Source organism: Parus major, chromosome 1A (assembly GCF_001522545.3).
Source record: "Parus major isolate Abel chromosome 1A, Parus_major1.1, whole genome shotgun sequence".
NCBI lineage: Eukaryota > Metazoa > Chordata > Aves > Passeriformes > Paridae > Parus > Parus major.
This window is the reverse complement of record NC_031773.1, coordinates 56154301-56171381: the sequence shown is the minus strand read 5'-3', so window position 1 is coordinate 56171381 and position 17081 is coordinate 56154301. Positions and strand designations below refer to the sequence as shown.

General features: G+C 39.2%; 1 protein-coding gene across 7 annotated transcripts in view; it reads left to right on the top strand.

Moving 5' to 3' along the window:
- Positions 1-17081, top strand: part of DGKI (diacylglycerol kinase iota) — a 201550-nt gene that overhangs the window by 165890 nt on the left and 18579 nt on the right. For all 7 annotated transcript variants that reach the window (XM_019006711.2, XM_019006712.2, XM_019006713.2 and 4 more), the window contains one exon: positions 3866-3891. In XM_019006711.2, the coding sequence (XP_018862256.1) occupies positions 3866-3891 (26 nt within the window). The remainder of the gene's footprint in view (positions 1-3865; positions 3892-17081) is intronic.

Genomic DNA, 17081 nt, shown 5'->3' with positions numbered 1-17081 from the left:
CAGGACCTGTAAGAAAGGAGGGCTATGAACAGCATGGAAAGCAAACAACGTGCTTTTCCTCCTTCTCCCTTCTTATTCTCTTCCCTATCACAGAAAGATGTTACTCATACTATCTGCTATGACAATAGCTGTTTGTAAAACCAGAGCAGGAGGAAAGTCAGATTAAAGCCTTTGGTGAAAATGTGTGAAATCAGGCTCCCCAGTTTCATTTATGCATGGGAAAATAAATACCACTGTTGGTAGAAGAGATAATTGAACCTCATGACTCTGGAAATGTAGCCAGTCACAGACAATCTGGCCTGCCTTTACTCTCTTGGGGAGATGGTGATCCTTTTTTTCTACAAGTTAATTTTACACCAAGATAACCAGATGAAAAACCCAGTTGATATGTGTGTGTGTGTGTGTATATATATAAAGAAAAAAGTTATTCCATTCTGAAATGGCCAAGAACAGGATATTGAAATGCCTGAGTGCCTCAACTTTTTCCTGAAGATTTTTCCTGTTTTGTTTAACCAAATGAAAATCTCTTCAAGATGTCATTTGGCCAAGTGTTTTGACCCAGGTGAGACCACAGATCTTAACAGTATATTAGTTTTCCTCAAGTGTCTCTGACTTGTCTCTAATTTTTTTTAAGGCATGGATACTGCGAAGATGATAACTTGCTTCTTTGTGACAGTGAAACACGTATCCAGGATCATATTGGGAGGGTAGTTGACAGGCACTAGACAGATGGTTCCTGTGTGGATATTAGCAGACAAGAATCCTCCCTTCTTGGAACACCTGTCTGGTGACCAGTGCTGCCACAGTATATCTCTCACACTTCTTACAGACCTGAGAGAAAGATGTGTGACCGGAAATATGAGCATCTACTGGATTTTTTTTTCCTGTCAGGAAAGCCCCCTGTGGCTGTGGAGTGAGTGGATGTGGTTTAGAGCAGGTCATTAGGATTTCTCTCTTTCCTCCCTTAGAGCCTATCGTATGGGGAGGACAAGTCAGTGCATGAAATGCCCAATTCTATTTAGTGTGGAGGTTTCTGCAGTCTTACTTCCATCATAGCTATCAACAAGACTCCCCTTGGTGTAGTTAGGACAGGACTTGAGCAGTTAGGAAAGCCTCCCCCTTGCTAATTGTATGGCCTGGAATTGTAGGAGGATGCTGAAAGTCCTCCCCACTCTTTGCCAAAATACTTCATGTCAGCTGGGGAGCAAAGAAGCTCAGTTTATTTTGGTTGAGCCTTTGGTATCTCCAGCAGTGGAAGTTCTCATTGAGCTTTTTCCTGTGGCTGGGATATTCAAAACCTTTCTTTGTGGTTTTGTTGCATCAGGGAAGTTCAGCTTATGCTATTTTGTTTCATGCTGTGTGAAAGCAGCAATTGACTCTCTGTCAATTAACAAGGGACGAAATGAGCCAACAAGTTCAGAGTTTATCAGGGTGAGACAGAGAGGTACATGTACACATCAAGATGCTGATATGAACCTGATTAAACTGATATAAATAAGGTTACATAAACCTTATTTTCTCAGGATACCAGGCTACACAGTTACTTGATGGATTCTTTCAAATAAAAGCACTGATAGTAACATCAGTAGTTATGTTAAATTTCTTACAAACACTGTATTTGAGGCATACAACAAAGCCAAAAGGCAGTAATATTTTGAAAAATATATAATAATTTTAGCACACAAAATATACATAAACATATTTTTCATCCTTCCCTTCAATCAATGTTTTAATTGAGAAGTCATTGGTATTGTAATAGCATCTCTTCTGTTGTTGATGCTTTAAGGAACTAATGACATCTGTTTTACCAAGCATGAAGAAGAGCCAAATTATAGTATAATCTGTATTGTTTATTTTATTGTTTCAAATAAAGAACTGAAAGGTGATGAAACTGGGCAATTAAAAAACAAAACAAAGGAATAAATTCTGCTGATGCAGTGGGATACAGCATTAGCAATGGGTGAAGAGTCAGGATACGTGAACCAAGGAACCTTGCGTGACTCTCGCATGCAAAAATATTTTCAAGTATCTAAAAATTTTTGCTTCTTGATATGAACCATTCTGCATTGTTTAACTTTACAGAAAATGCAGTGGGTTTTGATCTTCAGAAAGGGTTCTGCTAGGAGTTAAAGACAAGTCTGTAGCTAACTAGTCAAAGCAGAACAGTTCTAGTGGTGCCTGTTAAGTCCTTTGGGTTACCTGCATTCCTGCTGTATTTCCACACACATGGCTGAAGGGTGAGGGCAGAGCTGGCCTAGCTGGCAGCAGAGCAGGATACATGCTTAGGATGTTCAGCAGCAATCAGAGCCTTTAATGGGAGTAGAGGATTAATTAATTCTGATCCATACAGACACATTGGCTTCTTGTGCAGCCAGAATCCTAATTAGGCAATCAGATTTTTTCCTTTCACAGTGACCATTGCTCCAGCTGTGCTCTAACTCTGTCCTCTCTTTATTTGCAAATCTCTCTATTTTACAGAAAAAAAAATTTACATACTTTGGCAGGAAAGCTTCCTTCTTTTCTTTCAAGTTTTCCTGTTTGCATCTACATATTTGCGTATCTGCTTCTGATGTTCTGTAATCCCTCAAACACTTGTTATGAAATGTGATCATGGCTCCTTCCTCAGCTCCTTTATTCCTCTAACCCAGGGTTCCTCCACTTCTTTCCCCCTCTCCAGCCCTCAGCCCCTGCTGACTCAGTTAAATATACATGTGCTCTTTTCCCCTTTGTTCCTTCTTTTCCCTTCACCCCTCTGTGGCTGCTTTTCTTATGTTGGCTTTGATCTGTTTGCTGGCAACACTAACATTTTTAAGTCTTTTCTAATTTGTTATTTTTGTACATTGTTGTGAAATTAAATATCTTGGAAAGGAAGCATGGGTTGGCCCACTCACTGCAGGAGCAAACTCATTGTTACTTGGGTGGGAAGGCTGTGTATATCTGTGCTGGGCAAGTGCTGAGCAATGTTCCAGTCCACTGGACTGTGTGCTGTCAGCCTGGTCTAAAAAATGAAGGTACATCCCAGATTCAGCTCAGTGGTTAACCTCAGTTTTGCTAAGCCATGCTACTGCAGCAAAGGGAAAAATGGAGATCCAGTACTTCTGTATTCCTTTGTTCTGGGTGGTGACCAAAACCATGAGGAGTGTGATCCTTAGTGATGGGAACTGTGACACAAATCCCTGGAATTCACTGGGGTTCTTCTCTTTATCAGGAGGGACACTGAGAGGTCACCCATGTTTTATAACTCTTCCTTCTCTTGCGGTATTATCAGAGTCCTAATCCACTGGTTAGGGTATCCTATAACTCTTGTGTTGCTGCTGGTATGTTGCTTTTTTCTGTAATTACATCCGTCCAGACATTATTTTTTTTTTTTTTTTTGATCTGTTGTGTTAGTTTTTTGAAGAAGGCATTAATTGTTATTAATTATGACTACTGTTTTATATTAACCACTATATATACTAACCACTACACTGATTTATGGAAAAAAAAAATGGCCACTGTAATGATTGTGAGCTCCTGCCAAGATGTAATTTCCTTGACCACCCTTAGTTGTGAGGTTTTCTCCTGGCAGTGGCAGTAGCAGATGAGTTTCTGCCAAATATCTACAGACAGTCTTGGCATCAGTCCTCACGAAGATGGCTCCATATGGCCACTCTGGCCTGCAGAATCTGCTGCTAGATGGCCTCTTCAGCTCCATGTCTTTTTTTTTCTTTTTTTTTTTTCCCAAATGTCTTTTAGTCCTCTCTTCTAAGAAATAAAGAAGAAAAACTTCAAATTACTCTATATCCCATTCCCCATACTGAGACTGAACTTTATTTTTGACCTTTTTTTTACCAAAGATTGACTGGATTTTTTTGTTTTATTCCAGGTCACCGGTTTCTTCAGAAGATCAAGGTAAGATCTGTTTTATAGATACTAACAGCATATTAAAAATGAGACCAAAGGGAGTAAGCTCTGCTTTAACACAGTTGTGGAGGAGAAAAGTGTTTTTTGTAAAAATGAAACTTTGATGTTGATGAAACTTTGTTCACCCCTAGACATTAAGTGCTTCATCATTTAGTTAGTCTAATTGGGACTAACAGAAGTTGTTGAGTATTTTATAAAATGAATCTTGCTTAATCAAATGGAACTATTGCAAGAGTTTATGGCTTATTCATCCAACTGTGTAGAGCTTAACCTGTGGAAAATGATGTATTTTTGTCCCTGCATCTTTGCAGCATCTTTGTCCCTGAGAGGAGAGTGCCTTGTGTTTTAAAAACTTGAACACACATTATCTTTGGTTACCAGTAAAGTCAGTTTAATAGGACAGGATGGAATTTAGTGCAGCTAGGCACTACTACATGGAAAAATCTCATGGCTTGAGCAGCAGGAGTAGCAGGAGTAGCAGGTTTATGGCAATATGCTTGCTATGAGGGAGACTTGAAGGATCTGATCTTCCCCTATGGACTAAAGAGGGAGTTTGTGGTAACCAACTGCTTAATAATGTGGCAAACTTAAGTCCAACTGCAGTACATCAATATATGGCTACACTGGTACTGAAATCCAGAGATGTATTGTGAAGGAGTGGTAATTGCACTGCCAGAGTTGCGTAAGGAATGAGGACTGAAAAAAGGGAGACTGACTGAAAGGAGAAAGTTCATATTGGGTTCTGAACTGGGAATAATACTTTGGTCCAAAAAAGAAATATCTGGTTTCTTCTGGCATCCAATTTGTATGCAGTCACACAATCAGAATATTTTATGGCCAATACCATAAACATTACTCAAGAAAGGTCCAGGTGGGAATAGTAAGGACTGTTGCAAATAGAGGTGTAAGGAGGTCTGAGCCTGGAAGTGTGTCACTGAACTATGTTCACTTGGAGTGTGGAGTGACAAGTTAGGTATCAACCTACACTGTCCTTGGCTCCAGCCAAGATTTTCAGTCCAGTATAATGGATGTCAAACATATTGTCATAAATAAACTCTCTTCCAACTCCTTGGTGAGTCCTTTCTCAGTTACAAAAGTTGTAAAGGAAGACATAAAAATAAACATGTAAGATCAATTATATATCTGGCCCATCTCATCCATTCCCAGTGTCTGCCAGCAGCAGATGCAGTGACAAATAAAAGTATGAGACTGGCAGAAGTATACAGGTTTAATTTCCTGGTGTGCCCTATTATATTTTTATGATTTATAGCTCATTGATTTTGTGAACCAGATGGAGTTTTCCTGTTTAATAGTTCATCTGCTTTTTACCATGGCCACAGCTTCTAATATGCAGTGCAGGACACTTGTGAGAAGTTAAAAGTATACCTCATGTCTCCAACTCTCAAAAGAGATTTGAAGTCATTATGGTCTAATATACTATTTCAGGACCTGGATTCAAAGCTGCATCTCAGTGCATAAACTTGTTAGTGATAGGCTGCTCTTGCTATTTAATTTCCCTTGCATTTACTCTATTGTTTCATCTTTATCTATTAATGGAGCAACAGACGGTGTATATGCATTTCCTTGTGTATCTTTAAAGGTTAGTATTTTATGCTGTCAGAATGCTTTCCTTTTTTCCACTATTTTTATACTATTCTAGTTTTTCACAAAACCTTCCTGTTTGCCATCTACCATCTGCTGCCATGGTTTGGCTTTTCAGATTTGATCAACATCTCTGAATAGCCTCTTCTTCCTTGCCTTTCTTCCCTTTCTCTCATAAGCAACCTCTTCTGAAATGCAGAGTGAAAGACCTTGACCAATTAGTGACATGATAGTGCCAGTTATTAGAAATTTCATGACCATGGAGTATCTAACTAGGTTTGTCATCCATATAAATATGTAGGAGCTTCTATCAAGCACAAAAGATTTCCCATTCTCCAGTGACTTTTCAGAAAGAAGGGTCCAGTGCCTGGATTTCCTCCATCCCAGTATGCCAGCTACAGACCGTGGTAAATGGGTACAGTTCAAAAAAGAAAATGTGATAAAAGTGCTGCAGCATAAGCTCTTTAGAGTCTAGAAGGTTTTCAGTCCACTGAGACACGTGTGGAGGCATCTCAAATTAGCCCTAGATCTCAAATCTCTTATCTAAACAAAAAGAAGGTCCATGAGAGAGCTGAAAACTTATCTCTGAATTGCCTGTCTTTTACAGTGTTTATGCAGATGTCTTCTGGTATATTGTTCTTGGAGTATGTATCTTGGAATCAGTTTTGGCACTTACAGGTTTAGTAATAATCAATACTCAACTGTCTACCTATTCAATATGTTAAACACTGTTTTTGTTATTTTTTTTATAAAGCAACAATGCTTTGGGCTACACAGTAAGGAAAGATCCAAACAGTGGAGGAATGTACCCTCACTATACCTACATTCTGTCCTGTATTACAGCTGCTCTTCCCTATTACAGACACCATTCTAGTGCTGATTTTCTGATTATGTGATATGTTGTTGATCATTACTGAGAAAAGGCTCTTTCTCTGTTTTGGATCTTTTGTTTTAACCTCCCTCTTGGTTCCCAATCTTTGTTTTGTCTGCTTTAATATTCAGTTGTCACTTTTTCTTCAACTGTTTTTCTGTGTTTTTTTTTATCATCCTCTTTTTGCTTTTTAAATGACTCTTTCCTATTGACCACAAGGTTGCATTCTGCGTAGATTTTTGCATTGTGCTCCTCACCTTGGTTTCTGAATGTCCTGCTTCTGCTCCAGTGTGGACTGACTGCAACAAGCACTAGTGAGAAACAGTAGCTGTAGCATCTGTAGAGTTCTAACAGACTTGTACCAGAATTAGCATATAATGTGAGTGGCACTTCCATTAATCCCTGACAGGACAATGCATTATGCTGTCTTGACAAGTGGGTGAAGATAAAGCACCATCTGTCTGGGACTGGGCATCTATTGAACAATTGTAACTGCACACAATGCTCCTTGTTGTGGACACGTGTTGAAGACACCTTTATCAGTTACAAAGCAGAGCCATTTTAATTGGCACTGAAAGGGAATGAGCACTGCTAGAAAATCCCAAACTTCAAAAGAAAAGATAACCAAAGCCTCTTCAGATTTGTGTCTTTGTTCTTGGTACAAGTAGCTAGGAAATCAATAACTAAAGAGTGAAATCCATCATCTTCTTTTTTTTTTTTTTTTTTTTTTTAATTAACAAAAGGAGTAGACAAAACCCCTAAGCCCCTAAAATGCTCTAACTGATTTGCAAAATGATACAAACCAGGTAAATCCTAAAGAATACTAGTTTAGACAGGGGATTGACAACTCTGAAGAATGACCTGTTTGGTCAGATAGGCCCTGGTGCAGCTACCGGCCCCGCAGCCTTGGAAGTCAGTGATTTTCTTTGAGTGTTGGGGTTAGATGACACTCAAAAATGAGCAAGTCTCAGGCCCACAGAAGACCTGGTAGATGTCATCATGAAGGGCCAGGAAAGTTATCTTTTAGTGAAGGGTATCACCTGCCATATTTTTGCTATATAAAAAGTTCTGGTGATATGCTCAGGAGGTCTGACACCATTAGAGGTTATTGCATCCATTTCTTCTGGAACAGGCATGGTAGTGTGATGGGAATGCAGACTTCTAATACAACATGTTGCCACTATACACTCATTATCTGGTTATCCAGTCCACATTTGTTTTCTGGTTATTGTTGGGTGACTGGTTGAGGTTTACCAAACTCTTCTCTCACCCAGCACCTTTCAGAGCTGCACTGTATTTTGTGGGGACTCTAGATCATGCCTGCCCTGCCCACCCCTATTTATAGCCACCCTGCAGAAATTTGCATTAAATATACATATCTGTAGTTACATCTGGCCAAAGTTAGGTTCTCTCTACTATTCTTGGTTTACCTTGTATGTGTGAGTTGATTCTTCACTATCATGTGAGCAATTGAAGGAAATGGCCCTAAAAAGAGTACACTGAGTTCTGCTTCCATCTTAAGTATTCTGGAAAACACCCAGCAAACTCTTGAGTGTTGCTATTAATGGTGTAGGGACATTGGTGTGTTATTCATGTTGTGGCAACTTGGAGCTGATGCTGCTCAATATTTGTGGGTCTAACTTCAAACAGGAGAACCTTGCCTTTGATGGAATTACTCAGTTTTAAGTAGCTATACTAAGGCACCTCAAGTAGCAGTCAACCAGAGCTTAATCCTTATACATCTGAGTAGCATTCTGACTGGGACATGAGAGGTTTCAAGTATTTATGTTACTGCTCCCCTACTCATTTCTCTATAAACCAATGAAACTGGGCTTTTTGCCTTGTTTACTTCCAGCAGTCATGTGTTTTTGCTGCATCAGCATAATTTCTGTGGTTTTGGTACATTTTGTGTGTAATAGATTCAAAATTCATGAGGGAATAGGGGACAACTGAGAAATTAAAACAAGAGGGAAATACATTTAAATGAGCAATTTTGAAGGCTATTATTACAAAGGGATAATATCATATAAGAGATTAAGAGAAGGGATGGTGTTCTGCTTGAAAAGACACTCAAAGGTCTTTCAGATTCTGCCAGATGCTGGCTCCATGCCATGGAGTCACTCTATGATTTGGAGTCATCCAGCCTGGATATCCTACACCTAGGAGGGATTTGTGTAGGGCCAGGAGTACATTAGAAGTGAAGTGAGTATGTAATGGTGACTTCTAAATTAGTCTCTATTAGAAAAAAAAAAAAAAAATTTCCCCAGGGATTGCTTAGCATGGGTTTAAACTGGAAGTTTTAGGTGGGAGGTGTAATTCTGTCTCTGGATATCCCTCTGAATAGAGAGAGCTGCTCTCTGAATTATAAGGAAGGGGCTGATCAAGTGTGTGCATGGAAGGCAGTGATTGCTCCATCCCACACAGGAGAATGCTTTGCTATGCTGTGTCTGCGCCTGCCATGGAGGCAGAATGTACTGTACACTCTGGGATTTGCCCCAGTGCCATCTGCTCTGTTAAAGAGAGGAAATCTAAACGCATGAAAGGAGGAAGATGGTTGCAGGAATCCCAGAAAATAGCACAAGCAATAACACTTCCTGGAACCTCCAATAGATGGGATTTCCTGTTGCCCATGGTGGCCTGTGGGAATGTAGACTTCACTCTCTCAGCCTCCTTTCTTCTTTCCAGAGCCAATCTCCACTAATCTTGATAGTCACAGTCTGCAAGGAGATGTTCTCTAGAGTTTTGAAGCAGTCTGCCATACTGATTAAAAGTATAAGCAGGAGGCTGCAGATGAATCCAAACATCTTAGTGCTGGTAGAATAAAAAAAATAAAGAAAAAAAAAATTTATTTTTCACACCAGATGCCTTCCAAAGAGATAGAGGAGACACTGTATTCTTCATGGTGATGGTGAACACTGCAGCTGTTTACCCAGCAACAAAGTGAGATGTCTTGGAATGCTTTCTGTGTACAAATTAAAATGAGTATGGGAGGGGTTGGAGGGAGGCTCCTGACTGCAGGTATTTATTTTGATTAATTAACCACTTTGGGAAGAAAGCCTGCCTGGACAGTGTTTTGAATGTATCTGTGGACAACTGAGCCAATGATGCCTTGGGGATCCGCTCTGGGTTCGTTATTTGCTTCTCAGCTCAGCAGAGCCTGGTATTGATGCAGACTCAGGGTCCTCCTGGCAAGAGAAAGCATTATGTGAAAGCACATGTCAGGGGCTGAGGGAGGCTCTTTCTGGATAAAACCTTTATAAAACACCTACACCCCACCTCTTGTCATATCCAAGCAGCCTGAGGGATCAGCAGGCAGCTGAGAGGATGTCTGGCAGATGTAGGCATCTGAATAAGTACTAGATGAAAACACAAAAACATTTATTTCACAGTGGCCACTGCCATTATCCTTTTCCCCTCTGGAGGAAGTAAGGAATATGCTGTCTGAATTGGCATGCTTGTCTTCAGGCAGCAGCTCTGGGTAGCCTTGCAACCTACTTTGCTTATGTTTCTTGGTTTTTTTTTTTTGTAATGGAGGTAGCTCATGGTCAGATAAGAGTGCCAACTTCACCTACAGAAGAACTTGGCTAGAAAAAATACTTTTGAACTGAATTTCAGATGATTCTCTGAAGCCCTAGCTTTTTGAGGAAGAGTTCCTTAGTTATTGCCAGGCAAAGGAACTGCAGTCAGTGTTGCAGGGGCGAAAACCTGAAGGGAGTGTGCTAAGAGTGCCTGTGATAGGAATGGCCTACAAAGCCAGAGAAGAGGAACAGTGTGGCCCACAATGTTTCTTTTTTGCTGTCCTATTAATTTTTAAATTAAAAATAAACCATTGCTTAATTATTTTACCTAGAATTATCCTTCTTCCAAGGTAGTGCTACTCTATTGATAAAATTACTGCATTAGTCAGCCAAAGTCTTCCCTGCCTTGCATTCTTACTTCATCACAGACATTTTCTTCCACTCCATCACTCCTGAGAATGACATTAATTGCTGTCTTGGCTTAAAAATAAAAATGGTGGAACCAAAAAGGAAGGCAAAAAAGTGATGATGTGAGCCAGATGGTGCTTAGTTTATCTATGACTGCTCTTTGGGTTTCTGAACTATTTACAAAGGAAGTCCTTTTCTTTTTTTTTTCTTTTTTTTTACACCATCCTTTCCCTTTGTAAATCTGAGCTAAATGGTTTTGCAGCAAAAGTTCAACATTAGGATCTGGATACTTCCACTCCTAACTATCAACTGCACTCTCAGCTCTGCACAAGTGCCACATAAACAATTCAGGTTGGACTCTAATTGGCATCAAAGTAGCTTTAAACTAGTCTCAGTGAAAATAGGGCTTTAAAGGCAGCTTGAGTGTAATTTACATCTGCTTGAAAGCCTCTTTATCCTTTTAGAGTTGTATGAAGGGACTTCTGTGTAAGTGAGAATTTAGCCTTTCTTTCCCTTCAGCAAGTATGTGTGGCTATTTTTGTCTTTTTCCCCCCTGCTTCTTCTCTCTTACCAGTGTTTTGGTGCAGTTGATTGAATTCTAAATTCTTAAAAGGTAAACGTTCATAACACATATTTATAGCCACCTGAGTAATGATTGATTTTTTTTTTTTTTTAACATGTTATATTTTATTCTTACTCACAAGTTAGGCAAACAGGTGCAATCAAAACTATGTCAGATCTCTAAATCTGCATGGGATGCTAAACTAAAGGACAGCCCTCAAATATTTAGAAGGGTTTTCTACCTCTTTGTGCAATCCTAGAAACAGATGTTATTGGGGCATGACTTATTCAGAGGGCCAGCAGACTTCAAAAGTGTCTCTCTCAAACCACAAGAGGATGTGCACTTATGGACATTTTCCTGTCCAGAAATAGCTCAAGACACCACGTGAAGGCCCTTCTAATATTCCTCTTGCTGAACAGTCATCAGATGTGTGTGTCTGGCTGCCGCTCAGCTGATGTGCTTCTGAGCTCTTGGTTGCAGGAGGTTGCTGCACTGTCAGTTTGCTTGGTCTTTTGGGAGTATTTTGAGCTCTCAGGCTCTTTATTTGGTTGTCTTTCATGGAAATAGTGCCACGCAGCAGAGCTGTTGTGACTTGCCTAGGCTGGTGGCATTGACTTCAGGTTCCATAAGAAGCCCAAGACTTTTGTGAATCTGAAAACCTGTGGACAACCCTCATTTAACACCTGTTTCTTTAGGGCAGTGGCAGCAAACAGACACATTTTGGAAAAAAGTTAAAAATCAATGAGTCTTTGCTTTATTCAGCGCAAGGATTATTATGATTTAAGCAGGAAACCACTAACTGCATGTAATTTTTGCTGTCATCATGTTTCTTATGCAGTCTTTGGGCTGAAATAGAACTCTAGCAAGTTCAGAAACCTTTTTCCATTCCCTGTTTGATGTACTTTTTCAGTGACTACAGAAGAAGTGATTTAAACATGTATTTCTGGATTTTTTTAATTTTTTTAATTTTTGCCAGCATCTAGAAGACCCCTTAACCTGCAAGGTTTAACTTCTGTTTACTTTTTTCATGGTCTTCAGTTTTCACTTCCACTACTTGCAGGTGCATAAAATACATGAAGAAAAATTTAATTGCTCTTTTCACTCAGCTTATCTTCAAAGGAAATATTTAAGCATCATCAGCTTTGGTGAGTCTTGAGATTGTCTGTAGATCAAAGACCTGTGAGCTCACAGTCATTCCAACAAAGTGTTATTAATTTTGTAATTTAATTTCTCAGTTATGTAGACAGTTTGACATGTGTATTTTATAGGTGGTTTGTGTTTCCTTCTGTAACTCTAAAAGCAGATAAAATGTTGGAAAGGGGTAAGTTTTTGTAAAAGCTCAAGTGCAGAGATTTGCTACTTCTCTTCATGGATCCCTAAAATTGTTCTGTGGGACTGTCAAGCCCTTCAGAAATACCAAGTGAATTCGCTGCTCTTAATCTTAGGTGCCTGTTTCTCACAGTCCTCTCAGAAGGGAAGTAATCCATGCACCAATTCCCTATGGTACCCCCCACCCCTTTCATCTGCAGGTCAAGGATGAAGATTGTGGCTAGAGTAGAAAAAAATCAGTTCTGTACATTTCTGGGTAAGTTATATTACTGTCAGTTTGTCATAAAGCTTTTATGAGCAAGTTGTTGTTTACAGAGAAAAGAGTGTATTTCTGAATGATAATCTATATATACTCCAGTCTTTTGAGAGCATAGCTTTTGGAGTGATTGAAATAGAAATTATTATTGATTTCTCTAAAACTGGTGAAAAATAAGCCCCGAGGGCTTCTTTTGTTATTTTTTCTGTAATGCTGATCTTTAGTAGCTCAGAAGACCCCAACTGTGTAAAAGTACTCTTCTAATCAGGGTCTGCTTTTAACTTGTCAATGTGTGAAGCAGTAATTACTTTAAATTTCTGACTCTGTGAATTACACAAAGATTAAAACATCAATAAAGGGTTGGAAATGTTCTGGAAGCTAATGATAGTCCAAGTTTAAAAACTCTCAAACATCTGATGATGTAATTTTCTCCCATAGATTCTTCTTCATTATCAGCTCTACAAGGTTTGAGTGAGGCAGTGTTTTATGAGGTACTCTTTAGGAGTTCCCCTGAGCATGCTGATAGGAGATGGTGCTGAACACTGACACTCATATTCTGGGCACTACACACCAAAGCTCTTCTATTTTTTATTAGCTGCCTCCAACCAATAAGAACCATTCAGCACTGAAATGCTGATGGCATATCAATTCCAAATGTACTGAATCAGTGCATTACATGTGTCTTAGAAAGGGCTGGACAGGTGCTGGAATTTTCTGTTAAATGAGGTTTCTGCAAGGAGTTGATCACTTCAGATTATCAACAGTCTTTTGAAAGAGCTAAAGGTTTTGTGAACCCTAATTCTGCTTGAGATCAGAGAATTATAGAATTCTATTCTCTTTGGATTGGAAGGAACCTTAAAGAACACCTAGTTCCAGCTCCCCTGCCATGCTGGGATGTCACCCACCAAATCAATTTGGTCAAAACAGCCTCCAACCAGGTCTTGAGTTATGGTAGCTCAGTTTTGCCATAAATTACCATCTGCTTAAATATTGTCATACTCTAATTAGATGCATTGATACCCTGGTATTTTTTAACTGATAGTAGGTAGGATTAGGATGCATTATTGCAAATAATACTCTGTTGTCACAATGCATTTCATTCATAGGTCTATAATTGCCTTCATTTTAATCATGAATCTGACAACTCCTTGGTGTGGTACTTACACTTTATAATACAGTATTAAATGATTATGCTCCTTTCAGTCACAGTTTTTAGATCTTCACTAAAGAATTGCTTGTAAATGTTGAAAACTTCAAAGGTGCTGTACATTTTTATCAGCATTCCCTGTGGCTTAATTGCCACAGAAGTAGTGGGTTCAAATATGTCATTGAAGGAGTCAGATCAGGTGAGCAGTCTGACTAATAAAATCTGGAGGATATTTATTGTTTATGAATAACTCTTACTCAAGTGAAAAGACACACTACCCCTGTACTGCTGACAGGGGCAGGCTGTAGAACTATCCTGTTCTTTGAGATTCTTTTCAGTGCAGACCACCTCCTCTTACTAATGATTATTCAAATAACTTACTTAATAACTTCTATGTCAAACTACTTCAAGCTAAGAACCTTGTGATCCTGAGATGTTACTTATGAGGTTTTATAAGAATTTTTTTATTCATGTTCTTTCTGAAAGTGTTTTAGCAGCAAAGTTTCTGGTGTAATAGTAACCTGGCGATGAGCCCTGTGTCTGTCCTTGGTGTTAAGCTGATCAGCAGCCTTGGGATTAGGATAAAATTTTTCTACAGGGCATACAGGAAGGGGTTTGAGGTTTTTCCTTGCTTGTGATGCTTCTGAGAATTTTCGTGGCATTTGAAGTGAGTGAGGTGATGGTGATGACTTCTTCCCTTCTCCTGCTGCATTCTTCTGATGTGCTGCAGTCGTGGGTCTGTCTTTGTTAGTCCTTACATTTATGAGACATTCCCATTCTGTGCCTGTAGGTATATGAAGAACTAAAAATTCCAAGACCATGAGCATTGCCTGGTGTTAGGAATATCACACATTGGAAAATCTTAAAATAAGACCTCCCATTTTGCCCTTGTTTGGCTGTCATTTCTGGAGGTGATCAGACATGTCTCCTGAAATCATGCTATTCTGAAGGAACCCCTCTCTGTCTTAGCTGGATTCTTAATTTAGGTGCTGCAAGTTGGAGGTCATTTTCTCAAGAACTTCTTTAGTCTGTGGAGCACAGCATGAACTGTTGCAGGGCAAAGCAGGTTATTTTCTATGGATAGTTATTTTCCCTTCTGACCATCCAAGCAACCCTTTGAGACCTCTCAGGCATCTTGCAGCCTCTGAAGTTATGGATTATGAATACTTCACTTCTCCTTTCTGTGATGCCCAGTGTTTAATGACTGACTTTGCAGCACTGTTTTCATGGTGCTGGCTTCACATGCAGAGCCAGAGAGCAATTGTTATTTCAGAAGGTAATTTTGTCAGGGAAACAAAAATGTTTGTTGTGACTCAGTGGCATTAGCATAGATTTTTAGAATATGAAATAAAAATAGCTGTTTCCAATGGAAGCAATGAACGCTAACATAGAAATTAGATGAGTGGTATAAGCCCTAGGAAAAGTATTCTTTTCAGCATGAGTGCGTACTAGTAGTTGTTTATCCGGTGTCTCAAGCTCTATTAGCTTGCAGCATTACCACAATTCCATTAGCAACCGTTTCAACATGGCTTTTTTTCTGTTGGTGCATTATCCACTCGTATCTGCTCAATAATAATTTATAAGTCAGGTGTGTATGTGTGTATGAGGGTGTTTATTTTGGAGTGGGTGGTTTTTGGTATTTGTTCTGCTAGCCATTTTTTTGTGTTTGCTGGCAGGCCTGGGTAGGGTTTTTTTTTGTTTTTGTTTTTTGGTGGTTTTCTTTATGAAGATTCTTTTCTAAGTTGGGTAGTTAGAGCTTTGCTAAGGAGGCAGCCTGGGGACCGAGTGCATCCTCAATACATTAACAGAGCACTCCAGTTGCCAGTTTTGGCAAGCTGTCACCTTACATCAGCAATAAAGCTACCTGCTAAATAAATAAAAAAGGTAATAAAACACTTTTATTAGCAATGAGATATGCTTTTCTGAGGATAAATTGAGAAAATAATGACTTGATTAAAATATTAATTAAATCAAGTAATTTTTGAGACATCTTTAAGTCCTGAAGGTATATTATATATGATAAAACAGTGGCATAGCTCATTTTACATGTTACACCAGCGGTGCAGTGTTTCATGGAAGAAATAAAATAATTCTCACTTTAACATTTCTAATTTTAAGCTAGCCTGGCTTTGCATGTTAACAGCATTTTTCTCCACTTCTCAGTCTGCTCTCTCTTGTCAATGCCATCTGCTTGCTTGCTTCACCACCTCTTTAACAACCAGGTGATTTTTGCCATCTTCACCCTCCTCCTCAATATGCCCAGCAGTCCCGTTTGGGTCTATGGGGTTATTGTGCTAAGCAATATTCATATATTTATGTAAACATGTTCCCGATTCCAAAGAACCTTTCTCCATTTCTAGCTCAATAGCTTCTAAATCTTCATGTCTTTGGCTGTATAGCTCTGAATTATTTTACTGTAGTCTAATCTCTTGTTATGCCAGCTGCTTTTGTTGATCTGTAATGTATTCATTTATCCAATAAGTTCTACGCTAGCAAAGCACTTAATTTTAAGAGTGCAGGTAGGCTTGGTGTGAAAAGAATGTAATTAGCTCAAAGCTAAGCACTTGTCTAAATGCTTTGCTGGATTTGAGGCTTAGGAAAGAGATGAAAAGATTGGTCTAATTATGTTGAATTTGTTTTAGAGCTGCTTTATCCTAATAGCCTTATCACCAGACCAGTTCTGATTATGGATATTCGGCGTAGAAGATTTTTCACATCTTGTCAGGCTTTTCAAAAAATCATAGCTCTCTCTTCTGGTTTTTTTGAACTGCAATCTTCAGCGTGGCTTGCATAAGAAAATGTATCACTGCCTCTCAGAAAAGTGACTTCAGGGAAGCCATGTCTTAAGAAATTGGATGTAGAAAGCAAGGAAAAACTCATGTCACCAGCTCATTTGATTTTCACATGCTAGGAGTGCAAGATATTTATACAAGTGCAGACTGCAGTAGCCTAGAGAATAAAGGTCTCAGTGAGATCAGATTGACCAAAAAAAAAAAAAAAAAGAGGGAAATAGATAAAGGATATTACATGAGTTGTGTTCTGCTATTAATTTGAGCTAAGAAATTGTTAGAACTATTGGGAAAAAATGATTATGTAAACCACTGAAAATAAAAATGGAGGAATTTTCTAGCTCTTACCTGCTGGTGTTTGCCTTCTTCTATTCCTAAAATCTGTGTGTCCTCTCTCACACAGTGGCCAGGGGGATTTTTAGGATTTAGTTTAACTCATGGCCACTGAAAAACTGCCCTAAATCTGAAGTTGCAAGAATTGCTGATGCTGCTTTCTCAAGACAGAACTTAGCTGGACTGGAGTTTTGCTTTTCCCACTGCTGCATGGCTGGGGTATGAGGCTTTACAGAGACTAGAAAGCCACATAGCCCCAGGTGTTTTCAAAGAAAGGGGCATTTGTTGAGTTGCCTTTGAACATCCTTCCTCTTCTGCAGTGTTTAGCTTGGATGCCTTGTCATTTCTGAAAGCATAGCATGC